Consider the following 18,273-nt stretch of genomic DNA (forward strand, 5'->3'; position numbering starts at 1 on the left):
ACAGGACTGAGGACAGGACTGAGGACAGGACAATAGGGGACAGGACTGAGGACAGGACTGAGGACAATAGAGGACAGGACTGAGGACAGGACTGAGGACAGGACAATAGAGGACAGGACTGAGGACAGGACAATAGGGGACAGGACGGAGGACAGGACGGAGGACAGGACAATAGGGGACAGGACTGAGGACAGGACAATAGAGGACAGGACTGAGGACAGGACAATAGAGGACAATAGAGGACAGGACTGAGGACAATAAAGGACAGGACTGAGGACAGGAGAGGACAGGACAGGACAGGACAGAATTGGAAAACCTCTCAACTCTCGTTTTCCCTTCACTCACTCTCAGTTAGACGGCGCCCTGAAACAAATGAACACTGGGTCTATTTGAGGACTGAGAGAGCTGAGGCTGGCCACACACACACACACACACACACACACACACACACACACACACACACACACCGAGTTGGACGGCTCGACAAGAAACCCGGTCCGTCTCAGGGCTTTTAAATGTTGAGTCAAGGTCAGCAAGACTGAAACGGTCTTATTTGGTCCAAGGGCTCGCAGCTCCGACAGATTTATCACAAGAAATGGAAGACAAATTTCTGGATCAGTTGTGCCGCTCCAGTGGATGAGTGGGTGAGTGTGTGAGTGTGTGTGTGTGTGTGTGTGTGTGTGTGTGTGTGTGTGTGTGCGTGTGTGTGTCCACACACATGCCACCCCAGAGAAGGAAGTGGGCAGCCAATGAAAGCAGACCTTCATGGGCCGGTCCCAACGCGATTGATGATTTCCTCTCCCTGACTACTCCCCTTCACTTCCAATTAGGTGAAGTAAATTGTGACTTATGACCGAGTACGGGGAGGGGAGGTTAGCTTGAGCTATATTTCTGCTGTCTGTCCAGTTAAGGAGTTCCTACAAGGCCAAACACGGAGGACAAATACCCCCGTTGCCCTCCTCATGCCACTCTGATAAACTGAGATGTTGTTCATTCTTTGTCTTCTCTCTAACCTCCATGTTTATAACCCTCATTCTTACACTTATCCGTTTCCCATTTGTTAAAACAAGTAAGTGCAACTCAGCTTTTTACTCCACTGCTTTCTTCCACTCCTTTCTTCCCAGGCGAGACAGAAATAGGTGTGTACGTGCGTGTGTGCGTGTGTGTGTGTGTGTGTGTGTGTGTGTGTGTGTGTGTGGCCGGTGGTGGCAGGATCTGGCATGCACATTTCAGGCGGTGGCGGCGGAACCTTGTTTTCTCACGGCACGGTGTGGTTCGTCCTTTTCTTTTTTTTCTTCCCAGAGCCTTGGGGAGTGCTGGGTGCCAACCCCCCCCCCCCCCTGCAGGCTGTCCTCCCCTCCCCCCCATCCCCTCTTCTCACCCTCACTCTTGGGCAGGTCCCAGACATGGCCTGGCAGCAACCCCTCCACCCACCCTCCCCCGCACCACCCCTCCACCCACCCAGCCTCCCCCGCACCACCCCTCCACCCACCCTCCCCCGCACCACCCCTTCACCCCCCCCCCCCCGCCGCACCACCCCTTCACCCACCCACCCTCCCCCTTGGCAGGCGGGGTTCATGTATCCTAGACAGCATCAAAGGGCCCAGACCTCCACACGGGCAGCCAAGAACAACCCATTACACCCTGACCACACACACACACACACACACACACACACACACACACACACACACACACACACACACACACACACACACCACACACACGAACATACCTAACAAGCAAAATATACACACACCTACACCAATCAAAACATAGGCTACACATTTCTGGCAAAAATGCAAAACCTGCACAAAGCGGCACATACACAAACAAAAACACACATATACCAAACCAACCCTATGTGCACACACACACACACACACACACACACACACACACACACACACCTACATGTATACCAAAACAAACCTATGTGCACACACACCGTCAGATGAAGCACCACTGCCAAACATCACGATTCTCACACAAGGTCTATAATGTCATGTCCAGAACTCACACACTTATACTCCTGCACACACACACACACAAACACAGACACACACACACACACACACACACACACACACACACACACACACACACACACACACACACACACACACACACAGACACTCACACACACACAGACACACACACACACACACAGACACACACACACACACACACACACACAGACACACAGACACACACACAGACACACACACACAGACACACAAAGACACTCACACACACACACACACACACACACACAGACACTCACACACACACACAGACACACACACACACACACACACACACACACACACAGACACACACACGCAGACACACCTTTTGCATGTGTAACTCAAATGAAAGGAAATGAGAGACAGTATGAAGTGCCCAAACAGCGGTGAAGCAGAAAGCTGGGGGGATTTAATAAAGACACACACCACCTTGTGTCATTTAACACCAGGCACAGCACCCAGACCACCCAACAGAGCCCTAAAACATATCCAGAGATCCAAAGAAAAAACACCCTGAAATTACAAGGGGAAATACCATACAATAATGGGCTAAAATAGAGCCCAACCCGGTATTAGTGTATGCTATACAATACAGGGCAGAATTAAGCTGCTCCAAAACGGACTATTAGGCCATTCTGTGCAATAACAGGACAGAATTAGTCTCAGAACCCGACCATTGGAGCAACGTAAACACAGAGATTATGCCGTGGCTGCAATAATATCACAAAGCCATCATATTCTTCTCAAAACACAGCATGTCTAAATCATATGTGCAGATGGCAATTTGCACTAGAAGGCCTCGTATCAAATAACGTGCGGACTGGCACAGCGACTCTGTCATCACTAATGACTTGTGACACATTGCACCTGTACTTTGCAGAAACCTGCCAGCTTGCAGCCTTCATATCTAATACAGAGCATAATAACAAGCTGCTTTTTGCAATCTAGCCTATGTTTAGCGAAGGGCAACAACATGCCACTTATGGAAACTTAAAGCGCATATGGCCTATTTATTATACATGGAAAGTTTGTTTTTCGCTCCCAAAAATAGAAGTGGAAAGAGCAGGCCATCGCTGGGATGGGCTTTAAAAAGCCTCTGTGCTTGTGCTTGTGCTTGTGTAAGCTCAGCGAGTCTGACTAGGTTCCCAATGCGTCTCCAGATCTGCGTAACAAACGACGGCGCATCCTCCAGAGAGGGCGAGAGGCAGCGAAGCTATTTAGGGGCCGCCAGCGTCCGTGTCCCCAGTGTGACGTCACGGATAGTGCCATCGCCTGGGAGATGTCACAGCACAGAGTTTACCCTGGGATTTTTTCTTTCTTTTTCTTTCTCTTTCTGTCTCTCTCTCACTTTCTCCTCCTATCTCTCTTTCTCTCTCTCCCCCACATCTCTCTTTTTTGCTCTCTCTTTCTCCCTTCGTGTGTGTGTGAGTTTATGTGTGTGTGTGTGTGTGTGTGTGTGTGTGTGACTGCTCTCCAGTGTGAAAGTAGGTTAGGGCTAGGCTGCTATGCTGCTGTTTGCTGTTCTGTGAAGGTAAGCGCTTTTGGGGAGCGGTGGAAAGCGTGACGCCTGGATCCTCCCCTGTGTGGAAGCGGCCGGGGCAGAGAGAGTTTAAAATAGAGCCTGTCACAGAGACAGCGAGAGAGAGAGAGAGAGAGAGAGAGAGAGAGAGAGAGAGAGAGAGAGAGAGAGAGTGGCAGCATCTGGAGAAGGAGGAGAGACTCACTGCATCTTCTTGAAGGAAAAGCATGCATACACACCTGCCAATACAGTTGAGCGAAAGGGGAAATCTGGTCAAAGCAAAAGAGAAAGGGAAAGGGCTAACAGACATCTAGAGACAGAGTGCAGAGAAACTAGGATGCTCTCATAGGTGTGCAGTGCATCACATGCTTACGGCTACCCAGCTTGCTCACCCCCACCATACACACATGCCACACACACATGCCACACACACAAAATGCTGTTTATGGCAACCTTCTGCTGAGACAGTCACATGCAGGGATGTGCGTGCATATGTTCAGATGTGTGTGTGTGTGTGTGTGTGTGTGTGTGTGTGTGTGTGTGTGTGTGTGTGTGAAGCAGCAGGTGCTCAGGGTTAAATACATGCATGCATGTAACAGACAGCCTCCTCCAGGTGTTTAGCTAAATGCCAATCAGCAACTGTCTGAGTCAACATCTCAGTTCCACAGAGGAGCTACAATGTCTGAACCCACACACACACACGCACACACACGCACGCACACGCACACGCACACGCACTTATGTGCATGTGACTTGTCACAGCAGTAGGTTGCCATGGACAGCATCGTGCGTGTGTGTGTGTGTGTGTGTGTGTGTGTGTTTGTAAGACATTTCAGAACTTCAGTTCTTGTACCCAGTGCAAGGCTAGGCATCCCAGTGTGCCCTTCCCTGAATGTGCCCCAAGCCTCATGATCCCTGGCATCACAGCACAACCTGCTGTTCTTGGGCTCAACCCTCCATCGCGCTCCGTCTCTCCAGAACCGCGGCCCTTCCTGCTCCAGCTCCGTGCCACCCACCGAGCTCAGACGAGAGCCGCTCCGGTGTAGCGGAACACAAGCAGCAGAACCACCCACCGCGAGCTGGGCCCCGGGTTTTTTTTTCTTTTCCTGTTGGAACAGAACCGAACAGAACGGAGCAAAACGGAGCCGAGCGGATCAGCTCAGACAGGCAAGGCCGCTCAGACAGCGCAGGCTTTTAGGGGGGCCGCCTCGACCCTGAAAAACTCCCCATTCATTTCCAGTGAGGTGCTTTTTTCCTCCTCCTCCTCCTCCTCCTCCTCCTCCTCCTCCCCCCCTCCAGTCTTCCTCACCACATGAGAGAGGGTGAGGAAGAGGGGCCCGTGTGGTGGAGGGCAGAGGCAGCCATGTAAAACAGGCTGGCGGGCGGGAGCTGAACACGTGCCTCGGCTAACTAACGCCGCTGCTGGGCTCCACCAGTGCGTCTCTGGGGGCCGGTCATGCGTGCTGCCACACACGTAGGGGGGACAGCTGATTTGTGTGTGTGTGTGTGTGTGTGTGCGTGTGTGTGTGCATGTGCGTGTGTGTGTGCGTGTGTGTATGTGGATGCTGTTGGGACTGGGGTTGTAGTTGTGTAGTGACTATGAGCTGTAGGTATGCATGCAAGATTACCTCTGTGTGTGTGTGTGTGTGTGTGTGTGTGTGTGTGTGCCTGTATGCAAGACTGGAGATTGGATTGATCATTTGCAAAAACGCTGTTTACCCGCATGACCCCATTGTGAACAAACATGATCATCTCACTGGTCAGTGTGTATGCTTGTGCACAGGTATGTATGGTTGTGTGGGAGTAACATACGGGGAGGTTGAGAGTAAATGAAATGATCATATGGGTAGACCCATGTGTGTTGTGTGAGAGTGTGTGTCTATGTGTGAAGAGTTTCAATACAATCATGAGCTCTGCAACACATCTGTCTGGCATTTCTGCTTCTGTGCTTCAGACATATAAGTGTGTGTGTGTGTGTGTATGTGTGTTTGTGTTTGTGTTTAAGGATGTGGTGCTACTGTAATGAGCTAATGAGTGGAAAGGGATGTGGTGGTCCATTTGTGTGTGTGTGTGTGTGTGTGTGTGTCTGTGTGTATGTGTGTGTGCATGTGTGTGCGTATATATGTGGTGGGATGTCTGTGGCTGTGCATGTGTATATGATAAATCATTATTAAATGGCAAACACTAGAAACTGCCATACTCGATAACATTGGTAACCTTTACTTTAAAGGTTAACCTCCCTCCATGGTCCAATTTGTGCATTTTAAAGCCCCACATTTAACCAAGCACGCATCAACAGCAGCAACAATCTAAACCTTTACAATCTTGACACCACACTAGTAATGACGCATTATTAGCCGGCAGCATCTGTGTGTGTGTTTGTGTGTGTGTGTGTGTGTGTGTGTGTGTGTGTGTGTGTGTGTGTGTGTGTATTGTCCTTATGGCACTGCATAGCCTGCGATGACTGCACAGACTCACAGCTAAACAAGGGGGGCGCTTGTCTCCATAGAATCTCTTGACATCAGCATGTTTCCGAGGCAACCAGAGGAGCTGATGACAAACACAGGCCGGAGAGCTTGACTTTTACAGGATCGTAAACAGGGCAACCTCACCGGCCCGTTTTCTTATCAAAGAGATTCATGAGTCTGAGCTGCACATCTGACAGCGAACAGTAACCTGATACTGATAGTTCACCAAAACGCAACAAAAAGACATGCTGGTTCATTACGTGGGGAAAATAAGACTTATTTCTTGGGGAAAATAAGACTCATGCGCAATTTAGGCAATAAAATAGAAAATGGTGACTATGGAATATAGTTCACTGACCTAAAAGTCACTCAAAGAAGACATTCTCCCCATGACATCCGAACTGAGGTCAGTTAAGGCAGATTTATTTTTTTTCCGTTTATTTACACAGCACTATTTCAAAAAACCATCATCATCATCATCATCATATATCCCTGAACCACACTCCAAAAACAGCAAACCTATGGAAACCATGACAAGGTAAAAACATTCTCTGACCAGAGAGTATATGCAAGGGCAGCAGCACTGACTATGATACAACAGACAGATTCCCTCACCAATAGGAACGTTGTCTTTCTACCGCAGTGGTCTAATGGAGCCAGGTGACTCAGAGCAAACTCACAGCACAGCAGGGCAACGGGGTCGGCCTAAACCACATCCAGGCCTGCAGGAAATGACATCGGCAAAACCAGCGGCGCAAGGGTGAATTATTTTGTCAAACAAAGCTGGACAAATTCAGGGGAAAACCGTAGATGACGGTCACAATTCCTGACAGCCTCGGCAGAAAAGGCCCAGCGATGTTTGTTTATGTGTGTCGGTCCAGAAAACATTGAGAACAGGAGGACACAACACATGCTGTGAGCGAGAGAAAGGACCACTCAGTGGGAGTTGAAAAACAAAGAATGGAGAAAAGAATGGAAATGAATATTTGTGTGCGAGAAAAGAGACCAAAAGACTGTGTTTTCATATGGTCTAAACCACAGGTCTGCCCTATGTAGGGTACAGCAGACCCCCCTACCTAAAGACATAACCACAGAGTGAGAGACAAAAACATTAAAAAGTCTGATTTGGTGCTCATTGAACACTGCCTCTTGTCTGAGATTACACCCACTGCATACGGGAGGTGTGTGTGTGTGTGTGTGTGTGTGTGTGTGTGTGTGTGTGTGTGTGTGTCTGTGTGTGTGTGTGTGTGTGTGTGAGGGGGGCAAAACTGTCAGCACAGCACACTTAACAAATGGTTCATTATGTCCAAGTGTTACTCGACAGCAGCACCCCTGTCTACAGAGGTTTACTCAACTGATGGTTCTGTAAGCTAGTCATTCATTTATTGACCATTTTTCTAGACTTACAGAACTATATAATATACAGTCTATAACCAATAAACTGTATAATCACTGTATAATCAAAGTCACGACTTAATAATGCACTTAATCATGTACACATAAGCAAGCCAACCACTCATAGGCTCACGCTGAACAAAATTGACAGCTAACTTAAAGTCGGTGTGATTTGTGGCTGAGGTTAGATGATTGCCTAAGTTAACACTTAGTCTACATAATATAAGGAACCCCATCACGCAGCATGTGTACTTATGAGAAAATAAACAACATGAGTGGCAATTCTGCTGCCCACCCCAGCCCTATACATGACGCAGGGGGTGATGTGGCTCTGTTAGTGTCAATGCCCTTACTGGTTTTGTGCCAGGCAGCCTGGTGCCAAGACCCCCTCTATGTCAGGAGTGCGCTGCAGGTTGGTCAGCTCCAGCATGTCCACCTGTATGTCAGTCGTGTGTCCCGGCAACATAGGCAGTGCGGACAGTATTTTCTCCACAAGGTTATCACCATGGTGACCAACAGCTCCTGAAGTGGAAATAAAGAAAGGTCACAATTTTAACCATTTTATCTCCAGCATCCCAGTAGAAAAAAATAAACATCTCAGTGCACTGCCTGTGGACTAGGCTACTGATTTTCTTAATTTCATTAGAGAGCAAGTCTTTTATACAGTGATTCTGTTTAAAGATTGAGACTATATCCTCCATTTTTTTTCCAATGGGCTAAACAAAACATAAATAATAACAAGGAGGCTAGCATTAAGCAACTGTATGACAGAAATACATGGATATTTCACCTGTTAGGTCTAACGTCCTGTCTATGAAGACAATTGATGCCTTGTTGGGAGCCGCCTTTCTTCTGTTTTTGGCCTGTGGATGACTGGCCAGCTCCCCCGCTATGAGACGGCTCATGGGTCCAACAGCAAAGCTCTCCTCACGAGTGTTGGTGCATTCAAACATAGCATTTAGCGCCGAGGCAAGGGATTTAATTTGTATCTGCAGCTCTGGGGGAAGAGAATGTATGTCCACATCGAGCAGACTGCTAAATCTCTTCTTCTCCGGACGCTTTCGGTTGATGGATTCGAGGTCAGAAGGGAGCAACGGGAACAGCTGCGAGAAGATGGGTGAGAGGAGGAACTGCTGCGACAGAGGGGCGAAGACAACCGGTGCATGCATCACCTCAGCGGTGTAGTTCATGTCACCCATCCACTCGCACAGTTTCTCCTCAAATTGCTCAAACACTGGATTACCCTCTAGTTCCGTGGTGACTTTATTAGCAAGGAGATGAATAGAGTGAGGAACGGCAGTGAAGACAACACAGTACTGAAAATGGCTCATGGAAATGATGTCTTTAATGATGTCCGCTGTTCTGCCTTTTAACAGAGTGCTAACCACGAACACAGCCTTGGCTTCGTTGTCTCCTCCAGCCTCAAAGCTAGAGAACTGCTTAATGTTACGTGCTCCAGCCTCTAATAAACTGGTTGCTCCACCATTCCAGTGAAGGTTCTCGCTGCACTTGTCATCCATGAAAACAATCGCTTTCTTTACCTTTGACAGCACCTTCTCCCACATTAAACCCGGAAAACAAGTGAAGCCTTCCATCGTCAACATCTTGACCGAAATAATGCTGTTCGAAACTATGTGAAACCACAAACAAACAATGAGTGTATCAGCGAGGCGCAAGTTTCATTTCAAACCAAACATAAACACATGCGAGTCTCTTAGAGGTGACGTGGCATCAAGCGTCGCGACAGATAAACGTCATAACATTCCGCCCCTACCATCATCCAGCAGCTGGGAGTTTTGAAAATGAGCATGCTTTTTTCCCATGTGTTGAATACGTTTTGAAAATGAATATGAATACCAACACCTATACTAATTTGATTGAATAACATAAAATGACAACATATGTATTTTTCACTCTATTTAAATTGTCGTAGGTACAATGTCTAATGTATTTATTGAAAACAAATGTAATGCCTTATAGTGACCAATGTCATTTTTTCTAATTAAACCCATATTAAGAGTTGTATAGTTTGGTTTAACTAAAAGTTCAAAAAGCATTCAATGTAGCGAGTTCTTGTCGCAGACTGCTTCTTGTGCTTCTCTGTATCCCTCGAGACAGTTGCCATGATGACAAACTTCTGTGAACTTCCTGTGGTCCTAACCGTGGGGTTGTCCACTGTCGGGTGAAAGGTGAACAGTTTGTTCCATAGAAACGTGTTTGATCCCTGTTGACTACGTTGTCATTTAACAGCTGGAATCCGCTTGGAACAAGTGTACGGCTGTAAATTCACATCTTTCTAACTGTTTCATACGAGCGAAACTGAGTGTTACACTTTTCAGCCACCTGTCAATTCATTTTTGCGGGGTTCATATAATTGAACGGTATAATGTCCACGGAGGAGACGGAAAAAACAACTGATGGTAGTGGTGCGGGAGACGAAGAAGAGTGGCTATATGGAGGTGAGATTAGTTCTCTCACATTGAATTTAAAAGCCACTCATCCATATTCTTGTTACTAGTTGTCTTTCATGTCATTTGGCTCTAGGGTTAGTGATGATAAGATGTTATCTTCTATACCAGCTAATCAGTCGCCACATTCAATGTGATTCAAGTTGGGGTGTTAGCTTTAGATAGCAATTTGGCTAGTTAGCAAGAATAGCTTCAGTTGGTCAGTTTAACAGGTGTTAACGTTACTGTTTTTGTGGTTGATGAGAATATTTTAAAAGGGGGAGCCCTACTAAAATTCTCAAACTGCATTCGCCAGCTTAGGTATTGTCTGTAATTTATCTACATTGACTGACATAGATGTTAGGCAATACTATCAAAGTGAATTATTTGTGAATAATTAGTATCATTAATAATCCTATCAATAGTAAAAGAAAGTTTAACTTGTAATGGACCAGCATTTTTTTTTTTTTTTACAAAGTTAACTTAGTTTTCAAGCATACATTGTTAGGATATATGTAACACCACTGTTGTGAATATAATTTGTACTGAATAGCCTATTCTTGTTCTGGACAGACGAAGATGAAGAACAAAAGGACAGGTGTGTATGACTTTTGTTGATGTCATTAGCCCCACCTCTGAGGTTTGAAGTTTCTATGCCTTTTTTTATTTGTCAATCTGCTGTGGTTTTTAAAATGTATTTATTTAAAAAAATATTATTCAGTTTTTTTTAACCACTGGTTTCATGTAAAAGCAGGACTAGGCTCCTATATCCTGTACAGTATATTACAGGTCAGCGTGTGTATACTTGACCTACAAATTTCCCAAATCAGTGTGTGCACACCTGACCTACAGATTTCCCAGCCATATACATCAATAAATTAGGCTAACCAGTCCTTTTATGTTAGGTCCACAACTAAATATCTTAAATGTTACAATGTCCAAACGCCAGGACGCAGATATATGTATGACATTTTATTCCATACCCATAAATGTCCTTCATACACCTGTGACACAGACTCGCGTCATATCTAATTATTCCCAATTTGAGTGGGCCGCCCTGTTCCCTGACATTGCCGACACTCTCTCATACTAATGATGTGATGTGCATTACTTACCCTTATATAACTGTACCGGTGAAGTGGGTGTTTTATTTTTTATAAGAGTGCGCAGTGTACTGACTCGGAATAAGATGGGCTGACACGTTTATTTCTCATTAGGGAGAATTGTGCTTCCTTAATGAAGCGTGTAGATTTAATGCCCTTTTCAGTGCAAGGTAATGACCGAGAGCTGGCGTCAGTGCTGAGCGATACGTCTGTGTCGTCACCGCCGAAAGAGGATCGAAATGTGTGAGAAGTCAAGCGAAACATTTAAGACTTCGGGTGCTCGTTAAATTCCGCAGTGGGGTAAGCAGTGTTTATGTGCAGGACGGATGAGGTGGCTCCTATAGCGATCATTGGATTAAAAGGCGGGGAAGGATGGCACAGTGTGAGTGTATTGTAGCGTAGCATCCTGATGCCCCCCCCCCCCCACCCCCAGCAGATATCGTATCAAAAATGCAGAAATGTGTTACACTTGATTTGTCTGACGACACATTAAATTACTCAACTATCAAAACCCCCATTCATTTATAAAACATGTGAGTTGCGCAGTTTTGAAGAATACATCTACATTTAGTCACACGTGAAGGATGAAAGTTTGGCTTTTGTGTCATTTGTGCTCACTTAAAATGTTATTCCGTGATTGAGCAGTTTATTACAAATCAGTGAACCTGGATTGTCAAGTGGAATGTCCTAGAACAAGTGTTTAGATTCTAGTGTAGACTAAAAGGAAAAGGACTTCAGTTAGACAGCTATACCACGCCTCTAATGAGGCCCTTAATGTGCTTCATAATACCTCTGGCTTTACCCATCTGCATCCTGATGTCATGACTGTTTCAGGATGTTGCCTACTTCATTTCATTGTCAAAGTTGATTGTGGATATGGCCTACAACTTCGTCACCCTCAGGAATTAATTTAATAATTATAATAATTAAATTGATTATTTTTTTAATTTCACGTTTTTAAAGTTTCACGAAACCTCCATCATGGTAACCATGCCACAGACGGCCGTAGTCTTCAGCCGTGTCATGAAAAGTCCCATCTAAATGAGCCTCCACAGCTGTGATGGTGAAGTTGAGTGGAGTTAGACTGTTACTCTGATGCCTTCTCATTTTCACAGCTCATTGCCTGGGGGACGGGAGAATGATGGGAATGATGTGGCCGATCAGGTACTAACCAGTCTAGAATTTTAATATTTCTCTTTAAGACGTAGTGCCTTTTGCTGAGAAGAAATGTATTTTCTTTTTGCCCGTGTGTGTAGAGTAGGCGTGTTTTTTTGGTGTGTGGACTGTAGCCATGAAAGAGTGTGAACATTGAACTGTACAACACTGATTCGCCTTTTCAAAATGTTTCTGCAACACAAGAGCGAAGAAGAAAGCGAGAGTGATAGTGACGATGATGATGTTTGTGTCACAATTGGTGACATCAAGACGGGGGGGACTGAAAGCACGTAAGTAGCCGATCACTCAGTGCTCCATACTGTAGTGTACGCCCCTTACTGATGGCTGGCTGTGAAGAGTTAATGTGGTATAGACATAATGGTGATGAGGATGTTCTTGATGTGTGTGTGTGTGTGTGTATGTGTGTGTGTGTGTGTGTGTGTGTTTGATTCACAGCTTGACAGAATCTCTTCTGTCTGGGTTTGCTGATAAAACTGTACTTTTACGCTGAAAGCAGTCAAGTTGGCTTGTATTATCATGTCATTGCATACATGCATTTGTGCATTTGAATGTGTACATGCCCTGATACAGAGGCAAGGCCTTTACACTTGTGAATAAGGTTAACAGGCCTGTGTGTGTGTGTGTGTGTGTGTGTGTGTGTGTGTGTGTGTGTGTGTGTGTGTGTGTGTGTGTGTGTGTGTGTGTTGGTGACGATGATGATGATGATGATGATGATGACGCTGACGCTGACGCATCTCTTGTGTGTTGTTGCCCCTCAGGTCCAGTGGAGCCCTAGCTGTGAATTTCAACACAAAGACCTCAGGATGGACACTTGGCTTAGGTACACTAATGAACCCAATTCGCTCTCCTCAGATCCCTTGTGTGGGTGACGGGCAGCACGGGCCAGCTGTCAGCTGTTCAGCCCCCTCTGGCTCAACGCTGAAGGGGGAGGCTGTGTGTCCTCTCACCCTGTGAAAGTGTGTGTGTGACGGACGGTTCCTCTTTTTGACACCCTCTGCCCCTTTGCAGGAACCACGAGGAAAGGTGTGGATCTGAACGCTCAGGGGAGTGTGAATGGAACTCCTCTGCTGGAGGTAGACGTGGAGTCCTTTGATGAAAAGCCATGGAAGAAACCAGGTGTGTCTGTGTGTGTGCGTGTGTGCGTGTGTGCATGTGTGTGTTCTTGTGCGTGTGAGTGTATATATTATATATGACTCAGTAATTGCTTATTTTTTTGTTTTTTTTGTGCATGTGGTGCATTTGCTTTCTAGTGTATCCAAAACATGTGTGTGTGTGTGTGTGTGTGTTGTGTGTGTGTGTGTGTTGTGTGTGTGTGTGTGTGTGTGCCACTCTGACTCATTCGTTATTGTGTGTTTATGTCCAGGTGCGGACCTCACTGATTACTTCAACTATGGCTTTAACGAGGAGTCATGGAAGATCTACTGTGACAAACAGAGGAGGGTTCGCATGAGTCTGGAGGTCATGAGTTTAGGATCATCCAAAGCTCTGGTACTTCCCATCAATGTACACACACACACACACACACACACACACAACACACACACACACTTAACCCCTTACATATATCATGGTAAATCACAGACAGTGCAAATAGCCAGTCTCACGTGGAACGCTATTCTCCTTTATTCAGCTAGTTTTGTGAGTTTTTTTTTTTTATTCATTCACCTTCCCACATCTCTCCTGTTTTTGTTTTTTCTCCGCCCTACTTTAGGGGCGAACAAGTTACCATAGTGACCGCTCCCTCTCCAAGTCAGACAGCTTCTATGATTCGGCTTCCAGCTCATCAAGGTCAGTGTTTGGCCTGTCAGCCTCTCGTATACGTGTGTGTGGGTTTCCATGAACTCCAATAAAGCAGACACTGGTTTTAATATCGCTACTCCTCTCTTATTTTCAGCTAAAGTTATTACCGCGTGAAATGACCTTCCTGCATGCATTCTACTATGTAGTCTACTGCTGTTTAGGTGGAATGATTTGTCTCGGGTGGTTCCCCCCCCACCCCCTTTCTCTCAGTAATGAAGACCTGATGTGCCAGGCTGTTAACGAGCACCTGTGAGAGGAAGCGATTAGCGCGGGGGTGAGGGTGGCGTGGAGGTCGGGGCGTGGGACGGGTTTACGCTGGCAGTTTGGGCTTTACGGCACCATTACCAGCTCTAAACACTCACCATCACAGAGGCCCCGCAATCTCCATGTGTTTGTAAACATTCACTGCCACTGATTGGTCCTCCCCCCCCCCCCCCCCCCCCTCTCTCCTTCAAGGTGTCGTCTGTTGCTGTTTTTATCATGTATTTTTCACTTTCTATTCTGTGTAGACATTTCCCATATTCCTGTCTCAGTCTCTATTTCTGTCTTTCTCGCTCTCTCTCTCTCTCCCTCTCTACCCGCCTTCTTTCGTTCCTCCACTTATTCTCACTCTCTCTCTCTCTTGCTTCCTGTTTTCGTCGGCCAGATTCTCTATCATTTCAGTCCAGGTGTTTCATGGGTCATTTATTGCGATTAGGAAAAACCTCTCTCTTTCTCACACTCATTCCTTCTGTACACATTGGTTTGCTCTTTTATCCTGCTGGTGACCTTGGTGCTGTTGCACGCAAAGGCACACGCAAGCCGCATACACACACACACACACACACACACATGCTGCCACCCACTCACATACAGACACACACGCACACTCATACATACATACACACACACACACACACACACACACACGCACACACACACACACACATGCCACCCACTCACATACACATACACAGACGCACACTCATACATACATACACACACAACACACACTCACATACACAGACACACACGCACACTCATACATACACACACACACATACACACTTTATTTATATTAACAAAATGACATAAACACAGTTGGGCACAGTACTTGTACTGAGTTACCTCTACACACACAAATGAAATGCCTGAGTAATAGCCCTTCCAGATGGTGGTCTAGCCCACAGTGGGGGCACAGACTTACCAACACAGTCGTCCCCTCAATTAAGGCCCCTGCACTCCGTCCAGCGCGAGGTTAAGTGTTGCCAGGGGCAACGTGTTTGAAGCGGAGCGCTCAAGAGGAGAGAGGAGGCGCAGTCATGCGTCGCCGTCTGGGGCCTTTTGTAACACGAGCGTCACTCAGGAGAGCAGGAAGTGACACATGCGCTCACACACACACACACACACACACACACACACACACACACACACACACACACACAGGCATGATGCACCATTCTGCGTGTCAGCCTGGCTTGCTGTACATGTCAGGTCCCTGAGCTGTCCCACTTTCAGTGGCCCTCTCATGCAAGAGACCATGGCAACACTCACGCTTGGCTTGCACGGTGGAGGGGGAAAACGGGTTTGTCTCTGGTGGTGTGTGTGTGGTGTGTGTGTGTGTGTGTGTGTGTGTGTGTTGTGTGTGTGTTGTGTGTGTGTGTGTGTGTGTGTGTGTGTGTGTGTGTGTGTGTGTTTGACTTGGCTTATGTTACGTAAAAGAACTCGGCATCATGTTAAAAGCGGAACGCGTGATTTTGGTAAAGTGTGTCAGTGGCACTGTGCTCATGTTTCACTGCTTAATTTCTGTCCATTTCATTTAAAAGAAAAAAGGTGTGTGTGTGTGTGTGTGTGTGTGTGTGTGTGAGAGAGAGAGAGAGATAGATATAAACACAGTGCAAGAGACGGATGGATTTAGTCGAGTAGGCAGCTAGCATGACTTTACTCTTACTTCTCTAAGGCCTACTGCAAGTTTCATATGACTTAAGCCCTCCTGACTGAAATAGGTTAGTGTTTCATCCGGGCCCGTGCGTGAGATAGAAAGGTGTTTTTTTTCTTAGTAGGGAAGTGTGTGTGTGTGTGTGTGTGTGTGTGTGTGTGTGTGTGTGTGTGTGTGTGTGTGTGTGTGTGTGTGTGTGTGTGTGTGTGTGTGTGTGTGTGTGTGTGTGTGTGTGTGTGTGTGTGTGTGTGTGTGTGTGTGTGAGGGCAAGAGAGAGAGTGTGTAAAACACATGGGAGGATGATCCAGATGGGTGAAGTTAATGCATTAATGGAGTGTGTGTGTGAGTGGGGGGGGGGGGCATAAAGGGTTATATAAGCTTTCATGTCCTGCATGTGCCGTGATAACAGCTCCAGAGAGGTAGAGTCAGAACTTCCTGTTCGCTTTTTAAACCTAGGATGTAGTGCGTGTTATATGCAGAGAGTGGACTCTCACTCTCTCTCTCTCACTCTCTCTCTCGCTCACACTCTCTCTCTCTCTCTCTCTCTCTCTGTCTCTCTCTCTCTCTCACTCACTCAATTAAATTAAATTAAAAGAAGCTTTATTAGCATGAATGTTTTTTAACACTATTGCCAAAGCTGATTCAACACATACATATTACATACACATACAGAAGGACAAATATAATGAACAGAGATGATATAAATAAATCAAAGACCATTCCAAAAATAACAACAAACATGCAGTTAGTTTGCCATTCTGTGGCACTCTCTCTCTCTCTCTCTCTCTCACTCACACTCTCTCTCTCTCTCTCACACACTCACACTCACACTCTCTCTCTCTCTCTCTCTCACTCACACTCTCTCTCTCACACTCACACACTCTCTCTCTCTCTCACTCTCTCTCTCTCTCACTCTCTCTCTCTCTCAATTCAATTCAATTCAATTCAATTCAATTCAAAGAAGCTTTATTAGCATGAATGTTTTTTAACACTATTGCCAAAGATGATTCAACACATACATATTACATACACATACAGAAGGACAAAAATAATGAACAGAGTTGATTACAAATAAATAAATAAATAATCAACAAAAGACCATTCCAAAAATAACAACAAACATTAGTTTGCCATTCTGTGGCACTCTCTCTCTCTCACACTCTCTCTCTCTCTCTCTCTCTCACTCACTCACATATATACACACACACACACACACACACACACACAGGCACAGGTTGCAGGCTTTGTTCTCTTGTGCTCTGGTATGTGGAGTCAGTGGTAATGCAGTGCTTGCTGTGTGGTTCATACGTCTGATCTTGAGCGTGTGTGTGTGTGTGTGTGTGTGTGCGCGTGCGTGTGTGTGTGTGTGTGTGTGTGTGTGTGCGTTTGAGCAGGAAATTGAGCAACTCCATCAATGTCATCGGAGGACAGTCAGGAACCATCAGCAGAGTAGAAGGGCGCAGAAGACACAATGCGGATGGAAGTCAAATCCAGGTGTGTGTGTGTGTGTGTGAGAGAGAGATGTGGAAGATCTGTATGGAAGTGCAAACAAATAAGGCTGCTAGGGTGTCTAATGTTTCAGCTCAGCCTGCATGTGCGTGTGTATTTGTCTGTGTGTGCGTGTGTATTTGTCTGTGTGCGTGTGCGTGTGCGTGTGCGTGTGCGCGCGCGTGTGTGTGTGTGTGTGTGTGTGTGTGTTCTGCAGGTGATCTCAGAGCCGTCCTCTGATGGTGAGACCACGCCCACCAAGATGCCTTTCTTCCCTCCGAACATCCCCCCTCCCCCTCTGCCCCCTCCCCCCGGCCATTGCTCCACCCCCTCTCTCGTCCCTCCGCCAAGTAAGTCAACCACACACACACACACACACACACACACACACACACACACACACACACACACGGTTACACTCATGTGGTGTCTGTACATCCTTGTGCCTTTTGTTCCACACTTTGTGTTTCCCCCATTTTCTTTGTTATTGCCTAATTCTGCCTTTCCACATATTTCAAACCACCCCTCATCAACCTTTTTGATGATGATGATGAATGGGGACAGATCTGATTGGCCAATCTGATTACCCCCCTTAAACTCAAACAATGTGTGTTAGTTCATTAAAGGAGTGACACTGTATCTGGCCAGTTCTGACACCCAAATTCAAACCCAACAGATTTGGATGACCGTTTGAGACTGAGACTGAGAGTCAGTGTATAACGTTACACCTGTTGGAATAAGATGTCTACGCAAGATGTTCCCCGGTAGCAGCCCATTGCAATGGACCTGGCGCGTACATGGGCCACATTACTGACAAGCTGACACCTGTTACAGGCACCTGGCAAGGGAAGCGTACAAACACACACACACACACACACACACACACACACACAGACAGACACACACAGACACACACACACACACACACCGAC

General features: G+C 46.3%; 2 protein-coding genes across 2 annotated transcripts in view; one reads left to right on the top strand and one right to left on the bottom strand.

Annotated features, from left to right (window-relative positions):
* scfd2 (sec1 family domain containing 2) overlaps positions 1-9,154 on the bottom strand; it is a 145,955-nt gene extending 136,801 nt beyond the window's left edge. The window contains exons 1-2 of the mRNA XM_031574378.2: positions 8,200-9,154; positions 7,763-7,931 (exon numbers count right to left, since the gene is read on the bottom strand). Of these exons, the coding sequence (XP_031430238.1) occupies positions 7,763-7,931; positions 8,200-9,013 (983 nt within the window). The 5' untranslated portion in view covers positions 9,014-9,154. The remainder of the gene's footprint in view (positions 1-7,762; positions 7,932-8,199) is intronic.
* Positions 9,155-9,414: 260 nt separating this feature from the next.
* Positions 9,415-18,273, top strand: part of fip1l1a (FIP1 like 1a (S. cerevisiae)) — a 15,077-nt gene continuing 6,218 nt past the window's right edge. The window contains exons 1-10 of the mRNA XM_031574248.2: positions 9,415-9,868; positions 10,430-10,454; positions 12,075-12,123; positions 12,319-12,404; positions 12,894-12,955; positions 13,144-13,251; positions 13,499-13,623; positions 13,847-13,923; positions 17,248-17,347; positions 17,559-17,641. Of these exons, the coding sequence (XP_031430108.1) occupies positions 9,796-9,868; positions 10,430-10,454; positions 12,075-12,123; positions 12,319-12,404; positions 12,894-12,955; positions 13,144-13,251; positions 13,499-13,623; positions 13,847-13,923; positions 17,248-17,347; positions 17,559-17,641 (788 nt within the window). The 5' untranslated portion in view covers positions 9,415-9,795. The remainder of the gene's footprint in view (positions 9,869-10,429; positions 10,455-12,074; positions 12,124-12,318; positions 12,405-12,893; positions 12,956-13,143; positions 13,252-13,498; positions 13,624-13,846; positions 13,924-17,247; positions 17,348-17,558; positions 17,642-18,273) is intronic.

This window comes from Clupea harengus, chromosome 10 (genome assembly GCF_900700415.2).
Source record: "Clupea harengus chromosome 10, Ch_v2.0.2, whole genome shotgun sequence".
NCBI lineage: Eukaryota > Metazoa > Chordata > Actinopteri > Clupeiformes > Clupeidae > Clupea > Clupea harengus.